Raw genomic sequence first — 27,627 nt, forward strand, 5'->3', positions numbered from 1 at the left:
AAACAGTGTTATTTTGGCAAATGGGGACCTGCAGTTCACACACAAGCGCACACACACATTCACACACACTGCTGTTATTGCTGTTTCAGTGGTCCCCTGACACTTGTACGTCTTCCTCTCTGTGGCATGTGAAATGAGAGGACGTATACGTGAAATAAAAACAAATTAGAAGAGAATAATAGTGTAAGACAGCTGCTCAAAAGGTGTAATTCTTCATCAAAATACTACCACTTTATATATTTCAGTTGGCTACAGCTATGATGCTGTGTCACACAAAAAAATCCCACTAAAAATCTGGATGAATCTTCTGTCAGTGAATCTAATCAGCAGTGTGATGTTCGGTTTTTGTTTTTGTTTTTTTGTGTGTGTGTCTTACTAAATACTTTCCCAAATTCTTGAAACAGGATTACAAGTACAAGAGCTCAAACTAATCTATTTGAAATGGTGTGTTAGCAGCTGATCAGAGTTTTGCTCTGTTTGCTGCATGAAAGACTGTGTTTGTGTGTGTGTTAGGAGAGGGGGGGCTGTATTTTTTACAGGAAACAGGAAACCAGAAGTCATAACAGGATGCCCCAGGTTTTGATACTGTACCTGATGCGTGGGTGGCTGCATGGGGGTAACCCATTTACAAAGCCTTTAGAGCCTGTGACTAGAAGAAGAAGAAAGGGCCCAGGAAAGAGTAGGTGGTAAGGAGGGTATACGCTTTGGGGTTAGGAAAATGGAGTTCCACTCTAAATATAGCCCTTTTTTTCTTTCTTGCACCATACCGTACAACTTTAACGTCGCATTTCCTCAATTCCCTTTGTCCTACTTCTAAAAAGGCAACAGACCAAAGAACGTTTGATGTTTGGCACAGAGCAGCGATACGATCACTTCCATGCGAATACGTGCACCAACTTTCCCCAGGTGTATTGTAGGAGCTTTGCACTGAATCTGTGACATAAAACTGGTTTTGTCACAATGAGGTTGATGTGCTCACACTGACTGAGCGCTCACGCTGCAAAAAAAGCTAGAACTGGGTTTATGCCCTTTCTGCATTTACCCATCTAAGTGCATGTGTCTTTAACAAAGCAGTTCTGAGCGTGGATGGTCATTTCCTTTGGGCAAGTAAACAATTTGGTTGTAATTTTTGGGGGATTTTTTGCAACACTGAAAAGAAATATTAGGTCTACTGAAAACCTCATGTTGCCTTGACTGTGTATTTAAAAGACAGCAACATAACCAGTCCCATGGATAATCACATACAGGTGTGTGCTTGAGTTGCATGCGTGCAGGGCATGGTGTGTGTGTGTGTGTGTGTGTGTGTGTGTGTGTGTGTGAGAGAGAGAGAGACCACAAAGTGGATGGATGAGTTTTCTCGTAAAGGCCAGCACAGATGTTTCTTGGGTTTTTTTTTTTTAATTTCCCCCTCAAACCGGTTGAGGTTTTCTCTAGAAAGTCGCAAAACAAGTTGTGTTTACATACCCACCAAGGTACAACTGATGAAAAACACCAGCCAGGCTATTTTAGTGAGTTAGACACTGGCCCATGCTATCAACTTGTAATTTCTGTTTGACAAAAGGAAGTAGCCATGCCATTCCTTTTCCCCTGCAACTTCTGAACTCGACATGCAGGAACATTTTAGTTAGTTTGTTTTTTTTATATATCACTGAAAATTAAGTAAAACTATCGTACCTTAAAAAAATTTCAATATTCTCATAGGTATCATAAGGTAATCTGTATACAGATTACTGTACATATGCACGTGCTTTTTCTCACTTCCTGCGCTATAACACCTTTACCCAAACTGACGTTGACAATGCTATTTTATATTTAATATTTTCACACATATGTGATAAGTGCAATTAATTAATGGAAAGGTCACCCCGCAGTTTAGCGTCTTAGGCCACGAATTCAAACAGCATGGCCAATTAAGACAAACTTTATTATATTCTCACCCATGTTTACCTTTAGAGAGGATGGACTCCCTCAACTGTTTGACACTTGGGATCATTTTTCGTAGCTCGGGCGCTATTTGAGAACAAAATTAAAATGCAGGGAAGCCCATAGGCAAAATGAGACAGCCCCTGAAGTCGATATTGAAACATATTTGGACGGCCCACATGCCAATCAAAATTTCCTCGCATCCTATTGGTCCTCCCCCCGATATTATCGTTCCATCTTCTGCTCGTCTAGTCTGTTAGGCTTTCCGCTGTCCCCATCCGCCAGTACACATAGACCCCCTCCAAATTGGTACTCAGATCCTTTTCTGTTTCGTTCGCAGCTACGAAAAGGTGACATTTTGCGGTGTGTACAACCAACGCTGCATCAGTACACAACAACGCTACTGAAGCGTGCTTGGCTCGATTTTTTTTCCCTTTTTAGCTGAAATCGGACACCGCTGATGTTATAGCGTCAGTGTCCTCCCGCAGGCTGCGCTGCGGAGTGATATTCCATTGGAACCGACAATGTGGAGGGTGTTAAAATGTCTACTTGGAAAATGAAATGGTTACAGTTTCTTTAACACTGAAGAAACCGAGTAACACAAGAGTTATGGTTCGTGGGACACACTTGTGTTCAGCTTCGTGACAAAAAAGACAGCGAGTCGAGGCGACAGAGGAGCGCTTCATATTCTCTTTCCTCATCTTCATCAAGCCACAGTCCGGACCACGGGGAAAGGATCCTATCCCTAACTTTGTTTTTTTTTTCCTCCTCTTTTTGTACTCCAGCCGCTAATTTCTCTGTGTTGGATGTCACATTGTTAAATTCAGGTAAATGCGTGCTAATATACATTCATAACAAGCAAATGCATTTCAAACAGAAGTGGTTCCTCACGTTGTTAGCGGAGTAATAACCAAGTTTTTAGCGCATCGTTGAAGTTGTGCTGTGAGTGCCACAGCCGGGAAAAGCGGGGTCCTTGTTTTTTTCGGCCCGAGCGAACTTGCACTGTTATTAGTAAGTGCCAGGGGCTTGTGTGGGCTGAAAAAGACTTCTTTGTTCACTTCAACGAGCTATAACGTTAACGCACATTAGCATATGACCAGACTGAGTGAGCTCCTCCGGGATTTTGTTGTCTGTACTGGTAGTGTGAGGTGTTTATGGACGCGAACATTCGCCGTGAAGCGTTAACGCAGACAGGCGGTGTTGGCTGCTTTTCTCTACTTGTGGGAAATGCTAAACATTTCCAGCGCTTAGTGAAATGAATTTTATACATTTATTTTAAGTTTTATTAATTTATCCAGGGGCACGTTTATAAACCACAAAATTACGTATGTAAAAATACCCCAGTAAAAAAAAAAAAAGTATTACTTGGGTATTATTCATCCCCCCTTCAGCCTCTCAACCGTTAACCACAGCAAAGAAGCAGCGATAAGGTCGCCAAACGCTTTAGTTTCTCTTCCCCACTTATTTTTTAACCCCCCGATATTATTTTATAGCGTTTTTACATTACTTATTGTGTTATTTAAGTTTCTACCATTCATCTGAAACTTTATGAAAGAGGGGGGGGCGAGTCTTTGTGTGCATCAGTGTCTCATTCTGCTGCTCGACGTCAGGGCAGGCAACAGGTTTTTAAGTCCTTTTAAACGGCCCGCAGGATTTTTAACCGAGCGATGAGCCGCCGATGGCTCTCTTGTGAAGCCAGGTTTCACCACTTGCATTGCTATTTCTGCCGTAAAACTTTTTTTCTTGACACCTAAATGGGCAGGCCAAAGGTGGGGGTGCTCAAGACAAGCGTATGCAACTTCCATTTGTTAGGAGGGGCTGAGCACTTATCCCCCATTTTGACCTCAGCTCACTGAGAGAAAATGCTAGATTATATACTGTCAACGCATTGTTCCTGAACCATCAGTTTCTCCCTACTGGTAAGTCATAATGCTGTTGTGTCAGTATTTATCCGGCCTTTCACCATTGTTAGATTTAGTGTGCGCGTCTTGACTTCGGGGTAAAGTAGGTTTTATTGGCTTTATTGTTAATATCTATTGTTGACAAAGTACTAGGGTAACTCGCAGTATTTCCAAGTCTGCTGTAATGGATATGACAGTGGTATTCAAATTACTGATATTTTAATGGGTTGGGCAGTGCAGTTGTAGTTGCCATGCATAACTAAAATTAACTGGCTTTCCCCCTTTCTGGTGTATAGTGTTTAGAATAAAAGCCAATCTTCAGTCGTGGCATTGAAATGTTTTTGTTGGGTTTTTTTTGAAAAAAGATCAATCATAATGAAAAATATATTACAAATTATATTAAAGGCCGGCAAGTGTACATCCCACCCTAGCCTTATTGTTGTTGTTGTTGTTGTTGTTTTTTGTTGCTAATTTTAGTATTTACTTATCCTGTTGCTGTCTTCACTCAGTGCACTATGAAAATAACCAAAACATACAGGTTTATTGCTAAATAAAAGAAACGAAAAACATTTTGAGGCACACCAAGGAGGTCTGGGCATCTCTCTGAAGGAAAATCATCAGTACTGTGATTAAAATATAGATATGTATTTTTAATTTTAATAACTTAAAAAAAATTAGGTTTATTTTTTATAATCCAGGGGAAGGAAAAACAACAGAAAAATGCATTTTCTGTTAAGTAAGGTGGTATCAACTTTAGATGAACACCATTGGCGATTATGTGCCTAGTCACCCCCCACGGCCCATTTTAAACCAGGAAAAACCCTGACATGTAACACTCCCAGTAGATTGTAGACATAAGGACAGCCTCCCAGTGGTTGTCATTTGAAAATTCCTGAAGTTTATTCAGTATTACACTGTGCAGATATTTCAGTGTTCTGTTTGCAGTATGTACTTTTCACATAACCTGTTATTAGTGTTGGCAAATAAGGACCCAAAATTCTACTGTTGCTGGGTCTAATAAATTAATTACCTGCTCTTTTAATTTTACAAAATATCTTCAGGTTGCTTTTAGGTACAAATGGGTACGTTGGTACAAAATATTTTAAAGTGGCAAGTTTTAAAACTTGAAAATGTCTTTATGTCAGTCATATTGCCGCCAATCGTTTTTAAAGATTGCTAAAGGCTGGTTATTTGTGTTTGTTGTAGCCATACTTTACTTTTGCTTACCGCTAATGATCTCTGAGTCGACTCTGAATTTAATCGACATCTCTGACGCAAAATCAAGATGTGATTTCCTCCAGGTGGCATTTCTTCTTCTTCTATTTTTCTTTCTTCTTTTTGTTTGTGACTTTGTCCACAGTGTGTAGAAATGAGTCTTCTCAAGGTGTTTTCCCCACTCAGACTGCATTTGCTTTGATATAGGCTGGTACTGTTTAGGACTCCAAAATAGTGTGTTACCACTTTGTAAATTTTAGTGAAAACAAAACTTAAAACATGTTGGGTTTTGAGGTTGGAGGGAGGAGTTTGAGTTTAGTGCCTGACTGACAACAAGTGCAGTGTGGCCTGTGGCCAACCATGGTCACTCATGTTAGATGTGGCCTACCAAGTTAAGATTTTCATAACTTGGTCAGTATCTCGCCTGCTTTATGGCATTTGAATGGTAAAAATATAGAGCAGAGGAATTTGCAGCTTATGTATATCTACCGTTGCACTATGCTGTTTAATTGACTTCCCTCGGTGCTTTTACGATGCCTGCATTACTACAGTGTGAGAAATCTATTTCATATGGACATTGTAGTGCAGATCCATATATCTGAATTTTTGTAATGTTATTTTATTTTTTTAGAGAGAGAAAAAGAGGTTTTGATCAGCCTCAGCCATTTTTACACACACACACACACACACACACACACACACACACACACACACACACACACACACACACACACACACACACACACACACACACATCATTTCTGCTGATTGAGATTACATTTTATTTAAAATCCTAAAATTTTTTTTTGTGTCTGTATGTCTCAGCTTTTTAATTGGGGAATAACATGTCATCCTTACCATTAGGAGTGATGAATGGCACGGTGAAAATGACACCGTATTTATACAGGTGAACGAGCTAAATGATCAAATTTCCTGGAAATCTGAGCTGAGTGTAATAAGCAGTAAATATGTTTGTCTGGTTACTATATTCATATAAGTAACGTTTTTATAATTTGACCATTTCGCCTCCATTTTTGGATTAGATATATTGCAGAAGGCACCAGTTGTCAGAACAGTTAACCATCTAACAAAGAGGCAAAATAAACTTACACGCTCCTTACCTTTGCTTGTAGTCGCTTGCTGAGACTGAAAAGCCCAAGTGAAGAGCAGCAGCAGAGAATGGCTGCAGTGGAAACAGACAAGGAGCTCAGCGACTTGCTGGATTTTACCGCGGTAAGATTTCTCCAGAGATTGCTTGAACTTGTTGAGTGAGCATCTCATACAATTCATCATATTCTCACAGATGGCAGATTTTAACTTTCATAACAGATTTTGAACACTTGTCAAGTAGATTGAAGTATGTATGGCATTCATGTTTGAGCAGGAATTGAAGGACTGCAGCGGGTACATGAGAAGGTTTTATATGAGACTCTTGTTGTCTGTTTAATTTGTGGTGTTAGTCAGGCAAAGCTGCATTGTGGAGATTGCTTTATGCCTGTCATACCTGCTGGTTAAACAGGATAAGATAAAGGATAGGGTAGTATAAATTATTACCTAACTATCCTTCCCACAAATGAGGAGGGAAAGTCTTACACTGAAATCCAGTGGTTTGTTTACAGTGTCGTTCCTCTCTTTCAGATGTTTGAGCTTCCAGTTTCAAATGGCAAAAACCGGCCAACAACTCTCAACAGCCCTAAATTTGGAGGTTCAGGTAAGAAAGAAATCTTTTAGACATTTGTTTTATCTCTGAGCCTTATGTTTCAGGTCAAATTTCCTTTAAAGACATAATGATATAAATGCCAATACTGAACAACCGATACCCTTCTCATCTTTTCTCTCAGCTAAAGGTAGTGAGAAATATTGGGGTTTTTTTTGTTATTATCTGAACCAGTGAGGGGCTTTTTCCAGTTTCAGTATCTGACCTTCGCACACTCTTTGTGTTTTGAATTAAAATAGAATAGGAGACAGTTCCTTCTCACCTTTGCTTCTTATAAACGGTTTTTCGATCAGACTTTTTGAGAGAACTTCAGGAACAATTGTCATCTTATTTTACATTATGCAGAACAAGCATCATCTTCCTTACACTTCCTCATCCTCACCTTCTCAGCTGTTGCCATTCAATCACGTAAGGGCAAAGGCAGAGGGTGGGGGTGGTGGAAGCAGCCCAATTAATCTCCTGTGCTTACTCTGTGAAAAAGTGTATTCCCTTGTCCTACAATCTTGCACCCTACTTTTTTTCTCCACATTTTCACTTAGATCTATTATCTGTCCCAATCAGCAACCCCACCAGGCGGACACTTGCAGTCAACATTAAGGCGCATGTGTTGCTTGCAGTGTAAAAAAAGAGCCTCAGAGATGCCTATGACATTGCTTTGAACATTTATCTGTATGTGTATTTCCTACAGTAGGCCTGCCTGGGTTATACTTCATCAAGTTGATTGATAAGGAACAGCAGTTGTCATTCAGTATGAGTGGGCAAACAATCAGTGTCATAGATGGAGCTAAGGCAGTTGTTAACTTGTGGGCCAGAACTAAAGAGGAGATATAACTGGATTCATTTTCATTACACCCTGACATTAGTTTGTTTTTACTTTTGCTTTGCTTCACTCTTAAAAGCCTAGCAAAACCAGCGTATCTACAAGGTTGCACATCAGTGTTGGCTTAAAAGCAGATACAGCAAGGTGACAAACTTTAGCAATTTAAAGACAAGATTTCAAGTTGATCATAGTGATTCTTGGCATGACAAACAGGGTTAACTCAATATCCTTTGCTTACACTGGTTGAACTTGTGAGACGCTATCAAAGGGTTACTGATGTATATTTGGGGCACAGTGTTATGTTCTTTCTGCTGTTAAATCATGTATGATCTATACTGTTCTTTGAATTAGAAAATGTTAGGTAGTTAGCTTAGTGTGGCATCAAATTTAGAAGAAAGAGGGAAACATTGTTCCAAAGTTTAAAAGTACACCTTTGAAAGCTTAAAAATTTGATCAAATCTTGTCAGTCTAAGAGAAGTGTGACTTCTGGAGAAGGTGTGTGTGTGTGTGTGTGTGTGTGTGTGTGTGTGTTTTTATTATTTTTTTTCTTCTTCTTTGTACGAGGAAATGACTTCCTGAAGTCGTGTCATGTCAGTGATGTTACGAGGTCTGCCACCATCAGCCTAGCCACAGAGACCTATACTAAACCGACCATGTTTCTGCAACAGGCCAAAATACTGTTGCGCAGATTGATTGTTTTCTCTAATCAGGAAATGAGACACATTCTTTGTTGTTGTTTGTGTATCTCAGTGTGTTAAAAGATCCTTGCATTTCATTTTTAGAATGAAAGCTTTGTTTCCTACATTGTTTTCTTTCTTTTTTTTAATGTAGTACTAAATTGTACTGTTTTCTGACTTTTGGGGATTAGGGATGGGTACCGAAACCTAGTAGTAAACAGGCAGCAGTGCTAAACAATTAAGACCTTAATACTGACAAATGTCAGTTTTCTTTTCTGTACTGGAGAAATCATGTCATATGCTATTCCTAATTCAGAAGAAAGCTGTTCTGCGCAAAGAGCAGTGGCAGCACTGGGTACCAAACACACAAGTTCAGCAAGTACCACGTTCAGTGGGGGACATGAACAGTCTATGGAAACATGGTCTAAATGCATCACATGAGGAATGCATGGTTTTCATCTGCCTGGCTCTTTGTTCATCTCTCAGTGACCCATGCATGTAGTGTTTGGTTTCATGGTTTAATGATTAACAGCAGGCAGCTGATTGGGTGTTTCTGAATTCGGTCTGATATAATCATGTCATCACTTGTCATTCTGATAGTCACGGTTTCGTTTTCAGAGCACTTAGAGCTTAAGCAGATTCAGTGATAAGATCCATGATTTGTACAGTTGAGATAAGAAAATAAAACTCCAAAACAAAAAAGGTACTGTTAAAACACTCGGCCAATAAGCAGTATCATTAGTAGTAGTGCTGTTTAAAACCTAACAGTACAACTAAATATGATTTCTTTTGCAACCCAGCTTACCTTTCACTCGTTTTTTTTCTCAGTGTACTTTCATTTTTTTGGTTGCTGGAAACTGAGAATCCTAAAATATATTTTTAAACTTTGGAGAGAAATGCAGAAGAGAAGGAGGTAAAAAAAAATTTGCATGAAATGTTTCATTTTTCAAACGTGTTCGTGATTCTCAGATACTGAAAGTCACAAGTTAAATCCATCCATCTGCCAGTACATTTTCTTACCCACTTAACCAACTTGGAGGCTGTTCCAGGTGCCACAGGGTGGGAAGCAGATTTGATCTTTAACATTTTAATCCCTGGCACATATTGCTGTTAAAATTGTTTAAAAAACCCCAAAACATCACCTGGTTTCAGGTCCTGGTTTAATGTAAAGTTTTAATGTAAAAGCACTATATGGTAGTAGGATAGGGTGGATTGTGTTGTGTTTGAGAGGTTGTCGGTAACTCACAGCTTAAAAACAGTCAGAGCTTTGCTATTGTACATTGTTCAGTATTTCATTAACAGTGTTCACTCTCTTGAGATTTATCTGACATCATGCTTTGTGTCTGTGTGACTCACTTTGCAGAGGGAAGGAAGAAGTTGTGTAGACAAATGGCGCACTCAGTTATAGGTGCCTGGGGCAGTGTTCCTGTAAAAACGAAGACATGTCTGCAAGTTTGGTCAATGTATGTGCCTGGGTTTTGCTCATGAAGCCTATGACTCAGGCTGGCTGTCTGTTTCCAGTGTCTTTCTTCCTGTGTAATTATAGACTAGCCATGCTTAAAGGGGCGTTGCATGCTGGGAGGAGAAGTGCATTGGGGTTCTCCAGAGACTTTGTCTGATGTTACTCACCCTTCTCTTCGTTTTCTCTTTCCAGTTGTGGTAATTTGTCTGAATAGCGCGCTACTCATTATTTTCTCACGAGTGTAGCACTTCAAATGGCGTTAGCGGAAATGTGGTCTGTAGAGAGCTATATAATTTTGTCCTTTTTTAAATTTTTTTTTTATTTAATTCGTAGCCACACAATTGCTCAAAATCCTGTGGATGTTTATGTATGATGAGGTTTCTTGCAGTGTTGGCAGTTTGATCATTTTTATCTGTTAAAGCACTCTAAATTTTCCTATAGAGCTGGATGAGCATAATTTCCGAAAAGGAGGATGTAGATGAGTAACACATTACAAAAAAATGATTTGTCAGAAACATGAAGGCCCTGTTGGAGGTAGTGAGGAGGAGAATAGAAATACATCCAGTATGTGCTTTTGTCAGAGAGAGGGTCACATTCTGTGGTTTTGACAGATTTAAACAGGGTTATGACTGTTGAATTCCTTTAAATATAGAGTAAGTACACATATTTATCTGTCCATATGAAATGACACAAGAATCCTGCATGAAAACAAGATGATATACTTTTGAGAAAATGACCAGACATCACAGTTTTTCTGAATCAGATTAATTTCATTCATTTTTATTGCATTGATAGTAAGATTCTTTTGAAATGGTAGTAGTTCAGAAAGGGTAGGTTCTGTTATAACGATCTAATAAGTAATGTCACTATTTTAATTACTTCATCAAAGCAGTGCAACAGATTTGATTACTTTTTAAATAACTTTTCTAAAATGTTTAATTGTGGGACTGATTCTGGTTTTTAGTAAGTTATATTAACTTACATAATTAAATTATGTAATGCCCTGTAAATATCAGGTCACAAACCTTTTACTTACTATATAGTGGCAAAAATCAGGACAGGTGTGTGTTTTGCATAATATGCTGAGGTTGGAGAAAACCATTGGGAAGCAGCAGCGTAGCAAGAACAAAAATCAAGCTGTTTTGAAAAGGTAACATTTCTTCTTCTTCTTTTCTTTTCTAATAAAAAAGGTGCATTTATATAAGTTTTAATTTATTAATTGATTTTTTTCATTGATTTTTTTTTTTTTTTTTTACTTTTGACTCTTGCTGTTAAATTTGCTTTTACCATCAATTACAACATGAGTTAATCCCAGTAAGTGCCTTGAAGAAGGACAGCTACCTTATACAGGTCTTCTAAAATGACAGGATTTCTAGATGTTTCTGCAAATCAGACCCCATGAGAGGTTTTAGTTTTCTTGCTAGAAGGTCTTCTAGCACAGTCTAAATCACAGGTTCTCCACATGGATTTTGTTGAACATATGGTCACATGATCCTAAATGTTTGTGGGGTTTTGTTTTGTTTTTGCTGCAGAGATGTGTAGAAATATTAGTATGTACGTTACATAGAGAGAGTGTGAAATGAGCGTTGCCTCCTGTTTAGTTGCAGCATTTATGGACAAACATGGCAACAGTGACAGTGTAAATGAATACTTTCAAAAGCACAGCACTAATTAACCTCACCCGTCACAACGCGGTGGGGTTGATTAGAGCCTTAACAATAACAAAAACATGAAATATACATCGAGTTAAATTGGATATCAAAGTTTGATGAAAGTGTAAACAAATTAAAAAGAACATAACGATATGAGAGAGTTCATTACAGCAGCTAAAAGTTAAACACAACTTATAACCATGTAGCTTAATTAAAACACAGTTGATGAAATACAATTTGACAAAGCAAATGTAAAATGTCAACTTGCACAAATAGCTGAATAAGTGGCTGAGTATATTCACAGTCCAGGAAATCTGTTTTCAAAATCAGTTCGCAGCTGTTCTTTGTCTGCCAAGCAGTTTTTGGGTTAACAAAATAAGCTGAACCTCTGAGTTACACAGTGGGTCCAGTGAATTTTATTTAAATTGTGTCACTATCAATCACTCTTTTGCCTAAATTAGTAAGAGTAGGAAAGCATGGACAACACATTAAAGTAGTTTTGTTTTTTTGTTTTTTGTTAAAGCAATGCGGCGGTGTGGAAAAACAGACCACTTGGTAAATAATACCATCGATTTAAAAAAAAAAAGATTGTAGATTTACCATTACAAATCAGGTTTCTCTATCTTCTACGTTGCTATTTCTATTCCTGTCGAAGAAGAGAAGGTGCCACATATTAATGTCCTGCTAATTAGCGAGATAGTTGTGTTATGGTGCGTGATTCTGAATGTGCAGTATTCATGTCGATCGGTCAAATAAAGCAGCTGAAATACTCCACTGCTCTGTAAACCCACATTTCATTCTAATATGCTAAATCCGTGAAGTGGAAATTTGATTCTTTAAATAGTTGGTGTATTTATTTCATTTTTTAAAAATATTTTCAGAAATGCACTTGTTATCCATAACAGTGTAAAATAGAAAACACTGAATTGAAGCCTTTTCTTCTCTCTATTGTGGGCACTGATGATTTACAGCAATAGTAATTATTTTACACATTTTCTTTATCATCTTTGATTGACATGAAGAGTGACAGCCAGCCATAGAGAGGGGACAAGACATTTTCTCCTTCATCTCCTATTCTGCTGCTGCTGTTTATATAGATCACAGTTGTCACAGCAATCTAGCAGCTCTCGGCAAAGTGGACCCATCACTCTGCCGTACTGCTGATCCTGTCATGATTCTAGCCCCCCTCTCCCCCCCTCCACTTTTTAATTAGACAACAAAACAAAAATATGAATATTCATAGACCTGTGCTTCATTAATATGCACAATTATGCAAATCAGTACGCAATTAAGCTTCAGCTTCCCCCCCAGAGATGCCGTGTTGCGGTACGAGAGGAGATTGAGAGCAAGGGGACAGGCAGGAATTTCTGCTTCACCAATCCTTAAAATCACCCCTTTCAAACACATTCACCTCTTTGAACGCTGAGGCGCTCCGGCCAGGGATGACTTGTGCAATTTGTGCGAGATTGAGACCTTGAGTCTGTGTTAAGACGAAGGTGTAGGCCAAGTGTGTGAGAATAGATGAGCTATGAATGACTGTTGCCATGGAAAATGTAAAAGAGTGGAGTGGGAGAATGAAGAATGTTGAGGATGATTCTGGGAGCCTCACACTGGGTGTTAATTATTCAAACTTCCTACAGCTCATATCCACGCTATGTGACAGCACTGTCACTATGCTGTCTCTGTGTGAGCTGCGAAGTGAAGCTCCTCGGTGGAGGTTACTTCGAGCTGCCTGAAAAACTTGTATCAAAGCAAGTTCGCCAAGTTAGACATTTCTTTGCAAAGTGACACTGTAAACCTGTGACAAGAATTTAGTGGCTAATGGCTAACCCAGTGCTTTGTCTTGCAGGTATAGATGAGAGGAATGGGTCCAGTCCCTGGGGAACAGGGGAACAAAACAGTCCATCTTTCAACCAGGGAAGGGTATGGCTCATTTTCACTTATTGCATTAAGAAAAAAAAAAAAACCCTTAATGTTACAGCCCAGGTTCCTGCCATTCTCAATAATGTGAACAGCCTAAATTAATTTAATTTAAACGATGTCAGAACTGATCTGTAAAGTCCAGCATGGTGTTGCATATTAATTCTGAAGCTTTTTATGACTTTTTTTCACACCTTATAAAAGGTCAGTACAACAGTACTGGAGTGCTCTACAGTGCTGTAGAACTGTATTCAGGGTTTCTAGCATTGAAGTTGTTAAGCTTGAGGGTAGCAGTAGACTCATAAGCTGCATCAGCTTTTATCTGAGATTGAAAAAATAAACAAAAATTCTCAAATCTTTAGGCCCAGCAAGGGGTCTTTCTTAGGCCCATGAGCTGGGAGCTTGAAATACTTTCGCAGAATACTCTACTTTTATCTGCAGGAGTTTATTTTCTTACATGGTAGCTTTGGTCTTTATTTATTTGTGTTTCTATTCCTAATACCTTTTGTTTTCTTTCCCTCAGGGTTATGGAGAAGAAGGCCTTTACAGTGAACAAGAGGCCATGGCTTCTGCTCCCATATTTGAATCAGGGATCGTTGGTAAGGACTTGTTAACTAAACTGAATAAGGCACATTGTCCATTTTACAAACCAAAGAGAGTCGGGGAAGTGTGAGGCAAATGTTGATGAAGATTATAATCGTACTTAATTATGGAAGAACACTGACTGAAAAACACAAGTCTATATGAATGGGTAGTGTGACTGAATCAGAATGAGGAGTTGTTTGGGGGACAGAGCAGCTATTCTTAGGTTGGACACTAACATATCAGTTTAAGGCAAAAGGTTTTTAATGGATGAAGTGTGAGTAGGGTAGTGGGGAGGATGTGGAGGAAGGGTTTGTTTGTGTGCAGTTTGTGTGTTCAGTGTGGGAGGGGTGCGGAGTGTAAAGGGCACCCATGCACAAACAAGGCTGTCCCTTGGGATTACATTGGCCTATAGCTCCCCTCTGTTAACTGGCAAAGGAGGGGGGTGTTTGTGAGCACAATTGCCCCAGAAGCATTTATAATGGGCCAATTTGTCTTTTTTCTTTTTGCTGTCCGCGGCCATAAATACCGCAAGTCTTCATATATACTCACATAATGGGAGGTACCCAAATAGAGAAAAGGGGATAGACAGTTTGTAATTTAACATAAAAATACCCTCTACATTTTTAGAACCTTAACCTGATTTCATGTAATTTCCCCTCAACAGGGAAGGCAGAACAAGGACCATACTCGTCACTTGGAATGCAGGTAAATAAATTTGAATGGTGCTTCATCCCCATTCGCTGAAGCTTCTTTTCACAAATTTTGACTCTTGGTCAGTTTTCTTACTTTCTTTTTAATTTACGTCTCATATTTTGCACTCTGTAGCCGGGCTTCATGACCAGTGAGATACCCATACCCAGTCCTGATGCCCTCTCTCCATCTGGCACAAAGCCAAACTCTCAGTTTTATCCCTCCTATACAGGGAGCAACCCTCGCAGGAGACCCTCACAGGACCCCATAGGTAAGGGTGCAAATTATTATTTCAGGCAGGGTGTTGAACACTTAGAAACCGAATCTTCTGTCACATTTATCGTCTTGTTCTGATCTATTTTAAGGTTGTGTGTACAATCACTTCTCCTGTTGAGGTTTTTAAAAAGTGTCTGAAAAATCTCACTTCTTCTTAGTGAGAGAAAATGAAAATCCTGAGCTCCCAGGGAAGAAAATTGGTCAATAACATCACCTTCATTATCTTTAGATTAGACATTAATGAGCAGTAACAAATGCAGATTGATGGATCAATTCGGCAGGAAGAATCTTTGATTGTATAGTTACTGGTACAATAAGGTCTTTTTGTGTAAGCTGGCTGATATGATTTCCCCTCCTGTCTGCCTCCCCACAGAATCGCAGGCAAAAAAGATCAGGAAGGTGCCCCCTGGCCTGCCCTCCTCTGTGAGTACTTCATCCATACTTCAGCCCCATACTGTATCTTGCATTCACTCCATGCGAGCCCAGGTTTTAATGCTTTACGCCCTTTTTCACATTCCATTTGGCATCTGAAGCCGCTCCTTGGCTTGCAGAGCAGTGTAAAAGCTGCAGTACAGGACTTCCAGCTCTTACAGCTGCGCATCTGCACCACCAAGTAAAAAAGGAATCGGGAAAAAGCCACTCATTCACCCAGTCCCTCATTTGCAGTATGTATTTATAGTGTGTTGTATTTGTAGGCCCTTTACTTTATGACCACATTTCTTTCCCGCTGCCAAGTATACTCGTTAGATCACAGAAGAGAATTCATACTGGGGTTTGATGCTTCTTACTCCTCATTTTTTTCCCTCCCACTCTCCCTCTCTGGGCACCCTATTTCCTCATTTTCTCTACCCTCCACCCCACCCCACGCCAGCTCTCTCTCTCCTTCCCCCTCCACCGCCATCACCCGCAAACAACAGCCCTCCCCTTTCTTTCTCCCTCCCTCCCTCCCCCTTCCCTCTATCCCAGCTGCCAGAGAAGTTGGCCGCCATCCAGGATACGGCAGATGGTTCAGTAATTAGGAGTGCATCTCTCCGTTCCCTCTTCTCCTCTCCCCACTTTTTTCTCTCCCTTTTCTCTGTGTAATCAAATTATAGAAGAAAACTTCAGTCCATTTGGATTTGAGACTTTCAGACACAGTTTGATACTTGAATTTACAAAGAATGGCCTTGATTGAGAAAGTTTAGGTGCCATCATAAACGTACCAAATCCAGCTAAAGCTTCCATTATATGGTCACATCGTCCCATCCTGTCTGTAAACTATTCTCAGCATGTTTCTGTTTAACAGGTTAATATGTAAAAATGGTGGACAGGGCCCATAAAAGTGCTGGCATGATTCATTCAGTACACACTACCGCTCTGTGCTCATGCCTGTAAAAATGTTGTAATCCTCTGTTTATTCAATTTAAGTAGTAAAACCAGATAGAAAATAATAGATTCTAACCTTGGATTGAACCCATACTTTTAAGGGCTGTAATCAGGTACCTACTGCATATGTTATTTTAGTTTTGATGTTTCAAATACCCCAGAAGCAGTTATTTTTAAGAACATAGTTTTGCTTATCTACAGAATTATGTTCAGAGAATTTTCCAGATGAAGTTTGAGCAAACCCACTTGTGTGTTTTAAGTGTTTTAAGACAAATGTAAATTAAGTTACTGCATGCCATGCTTGCAACAAGTCATCATATAATTTAGCAGTTACTTAGCCTTATCACACTGAGCATTCAAGGACTGAGCTGTTTTTGTTTTGTTTTTGTTTTTTTTGGTAGGTTTATACATCAGCCTCAGGGGAGGATTTTAACAGAGACAATGCTTGCTACACAGGCTCCAAGACAGGAAACGTCTACCCACCACCATTCTTCATGCAAGGTCAGTTGAAACAACATGTTTTGAAATCCCCCCCCCCCCCCCTTTTTTTTTCTTTGTGTTGAGTTGAAAAGTTCAGCCTGACTTAAACACTTTCATAAGGTTTTTGTGAACTGAGAGGTGAATCGCTCACCTATGTAGAAAACAAATATCCTTTATTTTCCTTCATAGCTTTTACAGCAGAAATTAGTTGTCTGTAGATGCTGTCACTGTATGCCAGTAAACACGCTGTGGTGCCGGGGTGTTGAATGGTGCATCACGGTTGAATGAAGTGATCACAGTAATGTGACATGTCTCATATGTAGCCTTCATTGTCCTTTTATCTCTTGTGGCTGGTTTTCTCTCGGCCTTCTTGCTTCCCCCCCCCCCCCCCCCCCCCCCCCCCCCCCCCCACACACTCTGCTGGATGTCCCCTGACAGAAGGCCTCCACCCGCCCTCCGACCCATGGGGCTCTGCCGGGTCGATGGTTCAGCCTGGTTATTCTGCCATGCTGGGCAACTCCCCCCATCTGAGCCAGCATGGTCCCTTTACTGCCATCATCCCCCAAGACAGACTGGTAAGCTCTGCAGTCACACTTAGGTTTGTTGATGAGGTCAACAACACACATTAAGACAAATGCATCATTAGGAGCTTCTGTCTGCTTTTCTTTTTAAATGGTTTTGTGTGTTTGCTTTCAAGAAACGGCAGCCACTGCCCCTCTCTCCTCAAAATTACCCCCTGCATGCCAGTGAAGTGAGCGGGGCTCATCCTTCTGGCTTCCACTCTGGCTCCAGCAGCTTTGGAGTCCCCAGCCACACCCCCCCCATCACTGGCAGCGAAACCATTATGGGTAAATCCTTTAATGTGTGCTCCTTTATTTTATTTTATTTTTGAAAAATGCTGGTGTTGTCCTAATTTAAATTATCTGCTATCCTAATTGATGATTATTACTCCGCCCCCTCCCCCCCCCCCCCCCCCCCCCCTCCATTTAGCAAATCGGGGTGCGATACCCGGAAGTTCAGGTGATGAGATTGGAAAAGCTTTGGCATCTGTAAGTAACAATATATTATAATCACATAGTTTTAAATATTAAACATGATTGCTCTGTTTCATAATACATATAAATTGTTATATTGCATTTCATTAAATTAAAAAAATAAAAAAAATTCTGTGTCCAGATCTATCCTTCAGACCCAAACAGCAACGCTTTCCCTCCGTCCCCTTCAACCCCCTCTGGCTCTCCTCAGGCTTTATCAGGTAAGTCAGTGACTGTAGTCCTTTAATCCTGAGGCCTCAAGGTCAGCTGGGCCTCAGCTGGCTGTTTTGTAGCTTTGTTTGTTCAAACCATGTATTTGTTCTTTCCTGTGCTACTCCGCAAGGCCATGATACATACTTTGAAAAACCTGTTGTTTTCACTATGGCGATGCATGAACAGTTTAAAGTGACAGTGCAGCTCCATCTGTTGGGTTAACATGGAAGTAATGCATGTTGTTCAAGCCTTTAATTTTGTGTAAAAAGGGATGTTAACTTTCTTATGTTAAGTTAAGCCATGAACTGTTTCAGTGCCATCAATAGATTCCAATACTTCTCATTTCTTACATTACATGGAAAACTAAAAAGCTACCTTGGATATATCTTGTGACCTGCTGGACCTTTTTAATGTGGAGTACTGTTGATTACCAGTTCAAGTTAGAAACATAGATGGGAGTAATCTTAGTTCATGAACTTTTGCCATGTGTCATTGAGTTCATGAAGGCCTTTTTCTTGCATTGGCACTGTACAAACATAGAACTGAGATAAGTTTGGCATCCAAGATTATCTTGACATTTAGGTCATCAGATTTGGCTGCACGTTGGTAGTAAGGAATGGTTCAGTTATTCACCAAGCACTTAACACTACTTTTTTCATATTTTTTTAAACCCTTGCTGTAAATGCAGGTGTTTCTGCCACAAACAGGGATATTTTCTCTAGACGTACTGTAACTGGGGTGATATAACTACCCCATTCACAGCTTAACCTTCACTTGATCTTTCTCACACACATACACCAGCCAAATATAGCTTATGAGAGAGGAAGGGAAAATACCGTAAAAATAAAAAGAGGGTGGGTCGCTTCCTTATTTGTATATGCGTTCAGTCCATGCATGAGCTCATCACCACCTAATTCATCAACACTTCTGTTGAATTAAGAAACAAAGTAATAAAAGTGATGCGTATTAGATTATATTGGACAGAGAAATTTCTTTGAAAATTTTAATAAGTTTATACTCAATATCATTCCATATCTATTGTATCTATATCTTCACATTTACTTGATGTCTCTTTCACATTACAGCAGTTTCACGTGTTGAGTTTCAGAAAATTACAGCCCGGTTTTTCTCAGTTTCTCAGCAGTTGATGGTTGGCCACACATGACAATGAACATGATTGGTCCACTTACAGTGAAGGCAGTGAGTCTGTGTTACCTTATTCACTAGAAATGTCTGCATTTCTTTTTGAATTTTGGCCATTTAAACATACATTGCACTTAAATGACTAATAATAACCATGGTGAACTGCGATCTGTTAATGGCCATTACACTTAAGAGACGATATTACACATGAGCCATGTTGTTAAAATTAACAACTGTTTGAACAGTGAGTTCAGATCGTGCTTGTTGTTTGTTCAGCAGTCTGACGTTATGGAGGCGGAAAAAGGTGGGGATGGTGGCTTTTGCATTCCTAGTGGGTAGCAGTTCATGTTATGGATCAATGTTTTAGCTAATAGTGCTTTTTGGGACTAGTTGTCAAATTAAACTATGTAACTTGCAAATTGGTTCTACAGTATAGATGTGAGTATAATGCAATAAAATGTAAACATCAAATGAGTTACAATTGCATTTACATTAGACAAGTAAAAAATTTCCTCTTGGGAATAACCCAAAACAACTTTAGTGGGCAAAAATGAAAAATCTAACAACAAAAGTAGTTTAAGTGGCACACAACCTAACATATGAAATGCAATCTTAAGTATGCATGTTATTTCCACTTGGCCACTGTCACATGAAAGTGACGTTAACAGAACTTCAATTTTGGACCTATGGGTCTGTTCCTTTCTGCATGTCTGCGTCAAGGCTCGTTGTGGAGAACAAATACTAGAATATTTAAAAGCCTGATTAACGACATTCACCGTGATGATAAACACAGTTGGAGAAGGTAAAGAAGATGCTAAACAAGTTGACTTTGATAATTTAGCTTTGAGTCACTAAACACGTGCTAAACAAAATCAAACGTATGTATTGTGCAAAAATCTCTGTATATGATGCTTTGCATCTAGGTTGTTGAAGCATCTTGCGAACTTGCCACAGTTATACTGCAGATTTAAGCTGCGTCTTCAGTCGCATACTGGCTCAGTGGTGTTGAAATCGGGGCTGTGTAGGGGCGTATCAGGACTTCCTGTTCTTGTAGTTGAAGGTGGTATTTTTAATTTTTTTAATTTTTTATTTTTTTACTCTCATTCAACGTTGTTGCGCATTGAACTCGGGAAAGATCAGCGTTAACCTTCGACTGAAAGGCCAAAGCTACAAGGAATGTGTTCAATGCGTCACTGCTTTTTTCTCTTTTCTTTTTTTTTTTTGTCCTGTTTTCAGGAGTATACGAACATATTTCCTAATGTTAACAGAAAAGAGAACATAACCATCTAAGACAGGATAAAACTTTAGCATGACGACACGACTGTTTGCACAGTGATGCAAAATGTTTTCTCTACATATGAATATCTCTAAAGGTAAACCTAATAGGCCTTTATGCAAGACAAGCATAACATGTAGCTAAACATTGTATGGAGGCTGTTACTCGTTACTCACTTTAAAGTACCCCAGGTGCATCAATAATAAGAGAGAAAACTTCCCGCTGACAACTACAAATTGTAGGGCTTTTTTTTCTGAATAAACTTGTGATCTTTGTTTCTCAGGCTCTGCATCCCAGTGGACTCGATCTTCTGGTCAGGCCACACCTTCACCTAACTTTGATGGGGGAATTCAGTCTATGGTGAGTAGGTTTTTCACTCTTGATTTTTATTAGAGATTAGAGTTGTACAACCCTTTATGCCTCGTCTTGCCTCATCATTCCACTGTTCTTCTTTCTCTGTTGCAGAGTAAAATGGGGGACCACCTGGATGAAGCCATCAATGTTCTTCAGCGTCACGCCAGCGGGCCAGGGCTTGCTGAAATTCATGGCCTGCTGCAGTCGGGCTTAGGGTTACCGCCAGGCTTGTTGGTTACCGCTGGCAGTGCAGCTGGACTTCCCAGTCGCCTGCAGGGAATGGTGAGATTCATGAATAGTGTGAAAGAAAAGCTGAAGAAATTTAATATTTTAGTTTAATTCCAAAGTACATAGCGAAAGTGGTATGCCCATTTTTGCTACTGTTATGCCAGTATTAAGATTAATTTCTGTTTCAAGGTGTCTGGTCACCACGAGGACTCTGCTAGTCTGCCATCTAGTGGGGGACTTTTGCATGGGCACCATGGCTCTGCATCTGTGCCACCACTCTCTCAGCATGAAGGCTTTACAGGTGCGACTTTCTTTTCATGGTGTCTTCCTGTTTTGTACAGCATGTCTTCTAATACTACACCTCTTTTTGACTGTGTATTGTTTCTTTCATTGTTTTATAAAAATATTGTTCCTCAGTAACCTTTGTTTCTGGACTGTGTGTAGGGCTACCTGGTAACATAAATCGCCCCACTGCTGGTATCAAACAAGAGCTGAAGGACGACGATGAGAACTGCTCCATGACAGACAAGTCGGAAGATGAGAAAAAAGAAATGAAGAACCGCTCTCGAACAAGGTGCACAGAGTCTTAAACCTTATTTTATTAATGCATGTAATCCTGTTTGTTAAATCTTAGTCTGTATTGTAAATTTGACAGGGACTCAGTCTAGTTGTTACTTACTGGTAAAGCTTTTTAGCTTTAGCGATGGTGTCTTATATCAGATGTACAACAAGTGAACTGTACCCATACTGTTGTTTCCTACCTCCTCCTCTACCATGACTCCTCACTAGTCTGGATGAGGAGGATGACGATGAAGATCTACCAGTGGAGATTAAGGCTGAGCGGGAGAAAGTGCGGAGGTTGGCAAACAACGCCCGCGAACGGCTACGTGTGCGGGACATCAACGAGGCTTTTAAGGAGCTGGGCCGCATGTGTCAGCTCCATCTGAACAATGAGAAACCACAAACCAAACTGATCATACTGCAACAGGCTGTTAACATTATACTCAACCTGGAGCAGCAAGTTCGAGGTCAGTGGGTGTCCAAGGAGGAAGGAAGTGGAGGGGAAGGGCATCTTTACAAAATAAAACATCCATATGGCTTCACTTTCCAGCTTCATGTCCTACTATTCTAATATTAAAGCCATCTTGTTGGGATGGTTGTTACTCCATCCACAGTCTTAAACATACCGACTGGTTTTAAACGTTAGTCTTTATGCACCATTTCCTAAAATAGCCAATAAGAAAGGACATGTGAGTAGTAAGTCAAGCTGTCTGGTTGTTTTTAAGACAAGCCCATTCTCCAATAAATCGTAAAAGTTTAATTTTCCTGTAATACACACAGGACTGCTGTGTGTTCTGCAAAGCCTCAAAGCTAGTTGCTTGTTTCAGCGAAAGTGCTTACATGTCTGTCTGCTTCATTTTTGGACAACATTAACAACTTTTGTCTGCTCTTTTTTTGTTTTTGTTTTTTTGCTATTGTCTCATTATGCTTTTATTCACCTATTAAGTTATTTCAGCATTTTAATGTCTTTAATCTCACACAGTGTCCTTTATAGCATGCAAGCAGGGCTCTGTGCTGTGTATTAACCCGCCTTTGTAGCACTGTTTTTGTGCGTGTGTTGCTCTTTCAAGCATTTGAGTCTCTAGCTTTGCTTTACTGTTTAAAATAAAAAGGAATCGTTTCGCCAGTCATTCTCCCATCCCCTTTTATTTTCTTTACAGATGCCAACCGCGACCTATTCTTCCTCTCATTCCGATAAATACATCTCCAGCTGCTGATGTATTTAACATGACACCTTCAGTGTATCTCATTGTGTGTTTCTTCTGTGTCTTTCTGCGTAATGCATTTCGGCACAGGGTGTTGCTTCCTCTCTCTCCTTTTCTGTCTCACTTGCCATAACTTCTCTCATTCTGCTGGACAGTCACAATAATCCCCTCAACTTCCACCCTGGACCCAAATGACCGAAAGCTTTTTTTGGTGATTAGGTACCCTAAAAACACCCTAAAAACTAATGATGCTGGTCAGCTGTAGCATTTTGATCCAGTTCGGGCTTGAAGCCCCTGAGTGTTGAGTCTTCAACCTAAAAACTTAAGTGATTTTAACTCAAGCAGATTTATGTGCCCATGCGCACACACTCCTGCAGTACAGCTCCGCTGAGATCTTCATTGGACGTTTAATTGGTCTCTTTGTGGGAGTTTGCAGTCAGTGCGAAGGTCAATTTTTTCCTGGTAACAGGAAATTAGCTTTAATTTTTTTTAAAAGCAGTCTAACTGGAATTTTAGTGAGACCACCTTGCCTAGGTTCAGTGAGGGTTGTGATTTGGGTTTGTTAACCAGCCCTTCCAACCCCCCACCTGTCCTCCCAGCTGCAGCCTTGTCTCGGTGACCGATGAGAACCTGACTGCTGAGGAGAAGGACCAGAGGGAGCGTGAGCGCCGCCTTGCTAACAACGCTAGGGAGAGAGTGCGTGTTCGTGACATAAACGAAGCCTTCAGAGAGCTGGGCAGGATGTGTCAGGTCCACCTGCAGAGCGACAAGGCCCAGACCAAGTTGGTCATCCTGCAACAGGCTGTCCAGGTCATACTGGGTCTGGAGAAGCAGGTGCGAGGTAGGTCAGCCAATTCAGAACAATCTGATTCCAACAGGCAGCCAGCCATCTCTCAAACATAGCTGGACATCAGTCGCTAGGTAGTCACCCAAAAGACATTCTCTTCTGTTCCTGCTGAAAGTGTAAATTGCAGTTTTCTCTTTGCCTTTATCGCATGCGTGTTGTTTTTTGTTTTTGTTTTAAAGTGGGGGGGGAGAAAGGGAGAGCATCTGAGGAAGTAAATCCCTGCTTTTCTGCCAGACACCTGCAGCTTCTGCCATACTTTCCATTCTCACGTCTTGCTTTTCTCTTTTATATCCCTCTTCTGTAATAAACCATTTGTATGTTCATAATTCTGCTGTGTATGATCTGTAAGGATTTCTCTAAGCTTAACAAGTCCAGTTTTGTGTGTTTTTAATGAATACATCTTTTTTAAATTTTTGTTCAAGAGCGTAATTTGAACCCAAAGGCTGCCTGCCTCAAGAGGAGAGAGGAGGAGAAAGTGTCCTGTGTGGACCCCCAGATGCAGCTTAGTGGGGGTCACCCAGCTGTAGGAGGAGATGGACACAACTCTGTGAGCCATATGTAACTCTTAGGTGAGTTTGCAGACTACGTGGATGTCAAACTCATTTTACACTGTGGCCCACATACAGCTGACTTATTTGATGTGGACTGGACCGACAAAACTCCACTTTCTGTTAGTGGAAAGAAGTTTAACTACACATTCAATCCCTGAGATGTCTTAACATAAGAATAATCTGTCAGCATGACTGTTTGGGCATAAATTATAAGAGGGACATGTGTAGAAATGTGTGGCTCACTTGCTTAACGTGTCCTATAATTATAATACAGAATCTCCAAAAGTTGAATCTGTTCATCTGGACGTAGCGTTTTGTGGGAGAAACGTTTGGTCGCTCATCCAAGTGACTTCTTCAGGAGACTGAAGAAGAAAACGCTACGTCCAGATGAACAGATTCAACTTTTGGAGATTTACTTTCCTGGATGATTGAGAATGCATCAAGACATATAAAGCAGAATCTTTGTAAATTCACAGAATTGGGGAAAAAAGGAACTTCTTTGTTATTTAGTTGTGTATCTGTTACTTAATTACTTTGATATGGTATGAATGGCCATGGTGGAGGTCTTTATCCACAGGAAAAGATGTAAAACTTGTAAAAATACATTTTTAAGTCCAAACATCTATGGCTTTCTTTATAAATATCCAAAGCCATCCAGTGGGCCAGTTTGGAGTCTTTACCAGGCTCATTTTGTCCCCCAAACCTTATGTTTGACACCCCTGACCTACAGTGAGAACATCTTGTTCTTCCGTCTTATGTGTTGTTTGTTTTCGGTGCTTATTTCAATTTGTAGAAGAAGCAATTTTTTTTTCTTCTTTTTCCTTCTAGTTCCTGTCGATTGTACAGCCCTAAGAACAAGAAGCCTTAATATTTCATAGTCATGGATCTCAGCGTGTTAATCGACTGTTGGAAAACACACGCACACACCTCATTACTGACGAAGCAGGTGGCCACATTCCTGACGATGAATCCAAGAATAACAAGCACACTGATACAAAAAGCGAAGAAGAAAGATTTATTGATCTCCACACAGAAACGCGTTGAACTGAGGGCACTGGTTTAAAGAGAGTGGAAACTGGACATAAGGACATTCTTATGATCATCGTAGTTTTGTAAGACATTTAAAAAATTTCTTTATGCTTTGGGAGCAAAACTTGTTTGGATCAAATGAAGCGTTTGGATCAATTGCTCATGAGAGCAAAGTTAGGATTTGTATTGATGGATCATTATCGCCATTCCCATCAGAAAAAAGGAGGTCTTACATTCTTCACAAGAAAAAAGGGTGGATTTATCTGTTTAATTACACCAGAAGTGGGCTTTATGCATAGTGTTGATGAAAATAATAAATATTCTCTTGACTGAATTGAAGAGGCAGCTTACACCTGCCAGTGGAAGCTGACTGCTCTTTTTGCCATGCTGGTAATCCGGGCTGTATTTCCTACATTTATTAAAGCGGCTGAGAAGGCGTCGCACACTCGCACTGGGTTCATGTTTACTCTTTAAGTGTGGAGCCGACCTGAAAGTCCTACACATCTGTTACTGTCACTGCCATGCAAGTGGAATGGAAAGACGAGAAGAGACAAACACATGACTGTGCAGAACCCACAGTGCTGTTGAATCAAACATGCACACCGACACGCCAACCCCTGTCCGCCCGTGAGGACTTGAGCATCCTTCTCAGTTTCAGCCGCATCAGCCTGCCAGCATCCAATCGTATATAAAGATGCTGTTACAGCACGTAAACCTTACTTAACACAAGTCTCAGAACAGTTTGTGTTGTGGTATATTACATTTTGCTAGAAGACAGAAATAACTGAGTATTTAAAGGGATCATGAGTGTTACTGCCACCTTTTGGAGAATTTATTGCCACTGACTGACTTGTTTTGGTTGCTCGGTGTTTGGTGTTTTGTTTTTTCCCCCTCTCCTTCTGAACAATTGCAGAGCCTGTTATAAGGATCTTCCTTTTGTAGAACTGATTTGTCATTGTTGTTTTTTTACTCTGTATGATAGTTGTAAGAGTTTTGTTTGTATCATTTAAAATGTTTTTGTTTGTTTAAATTGTTTTGAGTGTAAGATGACCCCGTTTAGATTCCAGGAACAAAGTGAGGTGTTTGCTTTAGTGCCAGATGTGGGGGGTAAAAAAAAGATTAGAAATGGCTGCAACATCACATGTTGTGACTCTAATTTTTTATTTATTTATTTTTTTTAACTCTTTGAACACAAAAACCTGTCAGGCCGTTTGTAGTTTGATTGTTCTGCTGTTTGACAGTTTCTCTTAAAATGAAATTTAATGGGTTTTTTCTTTAGCTTACCCCCTTCTTCTGCTTCCCCTGATGTCAGACTCTTTGATGAGCCTGTTGATTAGTTTCTGAGGAAGGTGCAGAAGCGGAGGTCTGCACAATCTGCAACAAAATTTGCTGTTTCATATTAATATGAAGCATAAAAAAATAAAAAAGGGTGGCCCTGGTCATTTTCCTTACCATGGGAGTTTTGATATTGGTTTCTCACCAGTGCCTGAATATGTCTCTGCTACACGGTGGATAATGTTGCATTTAAGGATTTGTAGGTTATACCTTTTTTCCCCCCCTTAAATAATAGAGATGTATAAAAGCATATGCACTTCAGCAAAACCGGTCAGTGTCTCAAACACCTAAATGAAGAGTCACTCTCTGTGACCAGCTTCTGTGTGTGTGTGTGTGTATGTCTCATGAGATGTAAGATGACTTATGTGGTCTACAACTTTGATGCTGAAAACTGTACTTCTTGTCTTTTGTGTTCAGAATTTTACTTATGATTTTGTTCTGAACTGGCATGTGCATTGATACATATGTACAGCTGTATGATATGTCCTTATCAGCTTTATCATTGCAAGCTGATACTGATTTGTAACAGTATTTGTCATTATTTCACAAAGTTGGCCTGTGGAGAAGCCCCCAAATATCATTTTCTTTGCCACTCACTCTGGTCTTTTTCCCTCCACAATAACGTGTGTGTGTGTGTGTGTGTGTGTGTTTGTGATGTGGTTTATTGCTACTGAACACTTTGATTTCTTTACATGAAAGATGCAGTAAATCTGTATCAAACACATGCACCTGACCCTTTCTGCCCACCACAACAGCTGACCTGCTATAGATCTGTCTTCACTCATGTTTGAGGACAACATCTATGTAGGCTATGTCCTCAAAGTGCCTCCAGTTTCCTATTTTTTTATATATAAAGTAGATATTGAGAACTGTTGTGTATATAACAGTAATGTAGCAATAAATGTGCCATTTTTATTAACAAAACCTTCCCCTTTTTAGTGTCTTGGTTTTTGAATATACTGCATTACCTGGGTGAATCAGGATCTGTTTGATCTACTCAAATGTTTTCCAGCCATGTTTAAAGATGTAAAAAAAAATTATCTGCTGCATTTTTATACATCTTTATAAAAATCTGTTATGTCAGCTATCATTTCTGCACTTTAACATTCAGTTTATCTGCTCACACAGTTTTAAAATCAGCACATTTTCTGTCATTACAAATCCTGAA

At 39.9% G+C, this 27,627-nt stretch overlaps 1 protein-coding gene across 5 annotated transcripts; it reads left to right on the plus strand.

Annotated features, from left to right (window-relative positions):
- Positions 1 to 2,188: 2,188 nt before the first annotated feature.
- Positions 2,189 to 27,388, plus strand: tcf3a (transcription factor 3a). 5 transcript variants are annotated; one of them, XM_085439231.1, is made up of 21 exons: positions 2,189 to 2,750; positions 6,173 to 6,272; positions 6,678 to 6,750; positions 13,217 to 13,290; positions 13,811 to 13,886; positions 14,537 to 14,577; positions 14,698 to 14,833; positions 15,212 to 15,261; positions 16,605 to 16,704; positions 17,122 to 17,258; positions 17,381 to 17,531; positions 17,674 to 17,732; positions 17,860 to 17,938; positions 20,633 to 20,709; positions 20,815 to 20,985; positions 21,121 to 21,232; positions 21,376 to 21,505; positions 21,721 to 21,789; positions 23,303 to 23,538; positions 23,967 to 24,113; positions 24,924 to 27,388. In XM_085439231.1, the coding sequence occupies exons 2-20, from the start codon at positions 6,219 to 6,221 to the stop codon at positions 24,104 to 24,106; spliced, it is 1,965 nt and encodes a 654-aa protein (XP_085295357.1). In that variant the 5' UTR covers positions 2,189 to 2,750; positions 6,173 to 6,218; the 3' UTR covers positions 24,107 to 24,113; positions 24,924 to 27,388. The 5 variants fall into 5 exon arrangements, with proteins under 5 accessions (XP_085295357.1, XP_085295352.1, XP_085295355.1 ...); XM_085439226.1 differs by lacking the exon at positions 21,721 to 21,789 and having other exon boundaries at positions 23,297 to 23,538; XM_085439228.1 differs by lacking the exon at positions 23,303 to 23,538 and having other exon boundaries at positions 2,190 to 2,750; positions 21,721 to 21,959.
- Positions 27,389 to 27,627: the final 239 nt, after the last annotated feature.

Source organism: Copadichromis virginalis, linkage group LG18 (genome assembly GCF_057382275.1).
Source record: "Copadichromis virginalis isolate Kocher_CV1m ecotype Utaka linkage group LG18, C_Virginalis_male_GT1.1, whole genome shotgun sequence".
In the NCBI taxonomy this organism is placed as follows: Eukaryota; Metazoa; Chordata; class Actinopteri; order Cichliformes; family Cichlidae; genus Copadichromis; species Copadichromis virginalis.

What these genes read in the sequence shown, in the direction of transcription:
- tcf3a (XM_085439231.1), top strand. Translation starts at nt 6,219, where the DNA reads ATGGCTGCAGTGGAAACAGACAAGGAGCTCAGCGACTTGCTGGATTTT. An exon ending in ACCCTCACAGGACCCCATAG is followed by an intron (nt 14,834 to 15,211) that starts GTAAGGGTGCAA and finishes GCCTCCCCACAG; the next exon opens with AATCGCAGGCAAAAAAGATC. An exon ending in ATGGGGGAATTCAGTCTATG is followed by an intron (nt 20,710 to 20,814) that starts GTGAGTAGGTTT and finishes TCTCTGTTGCAG; the next exon opens with AGTAAAATGGGGGACCACCT.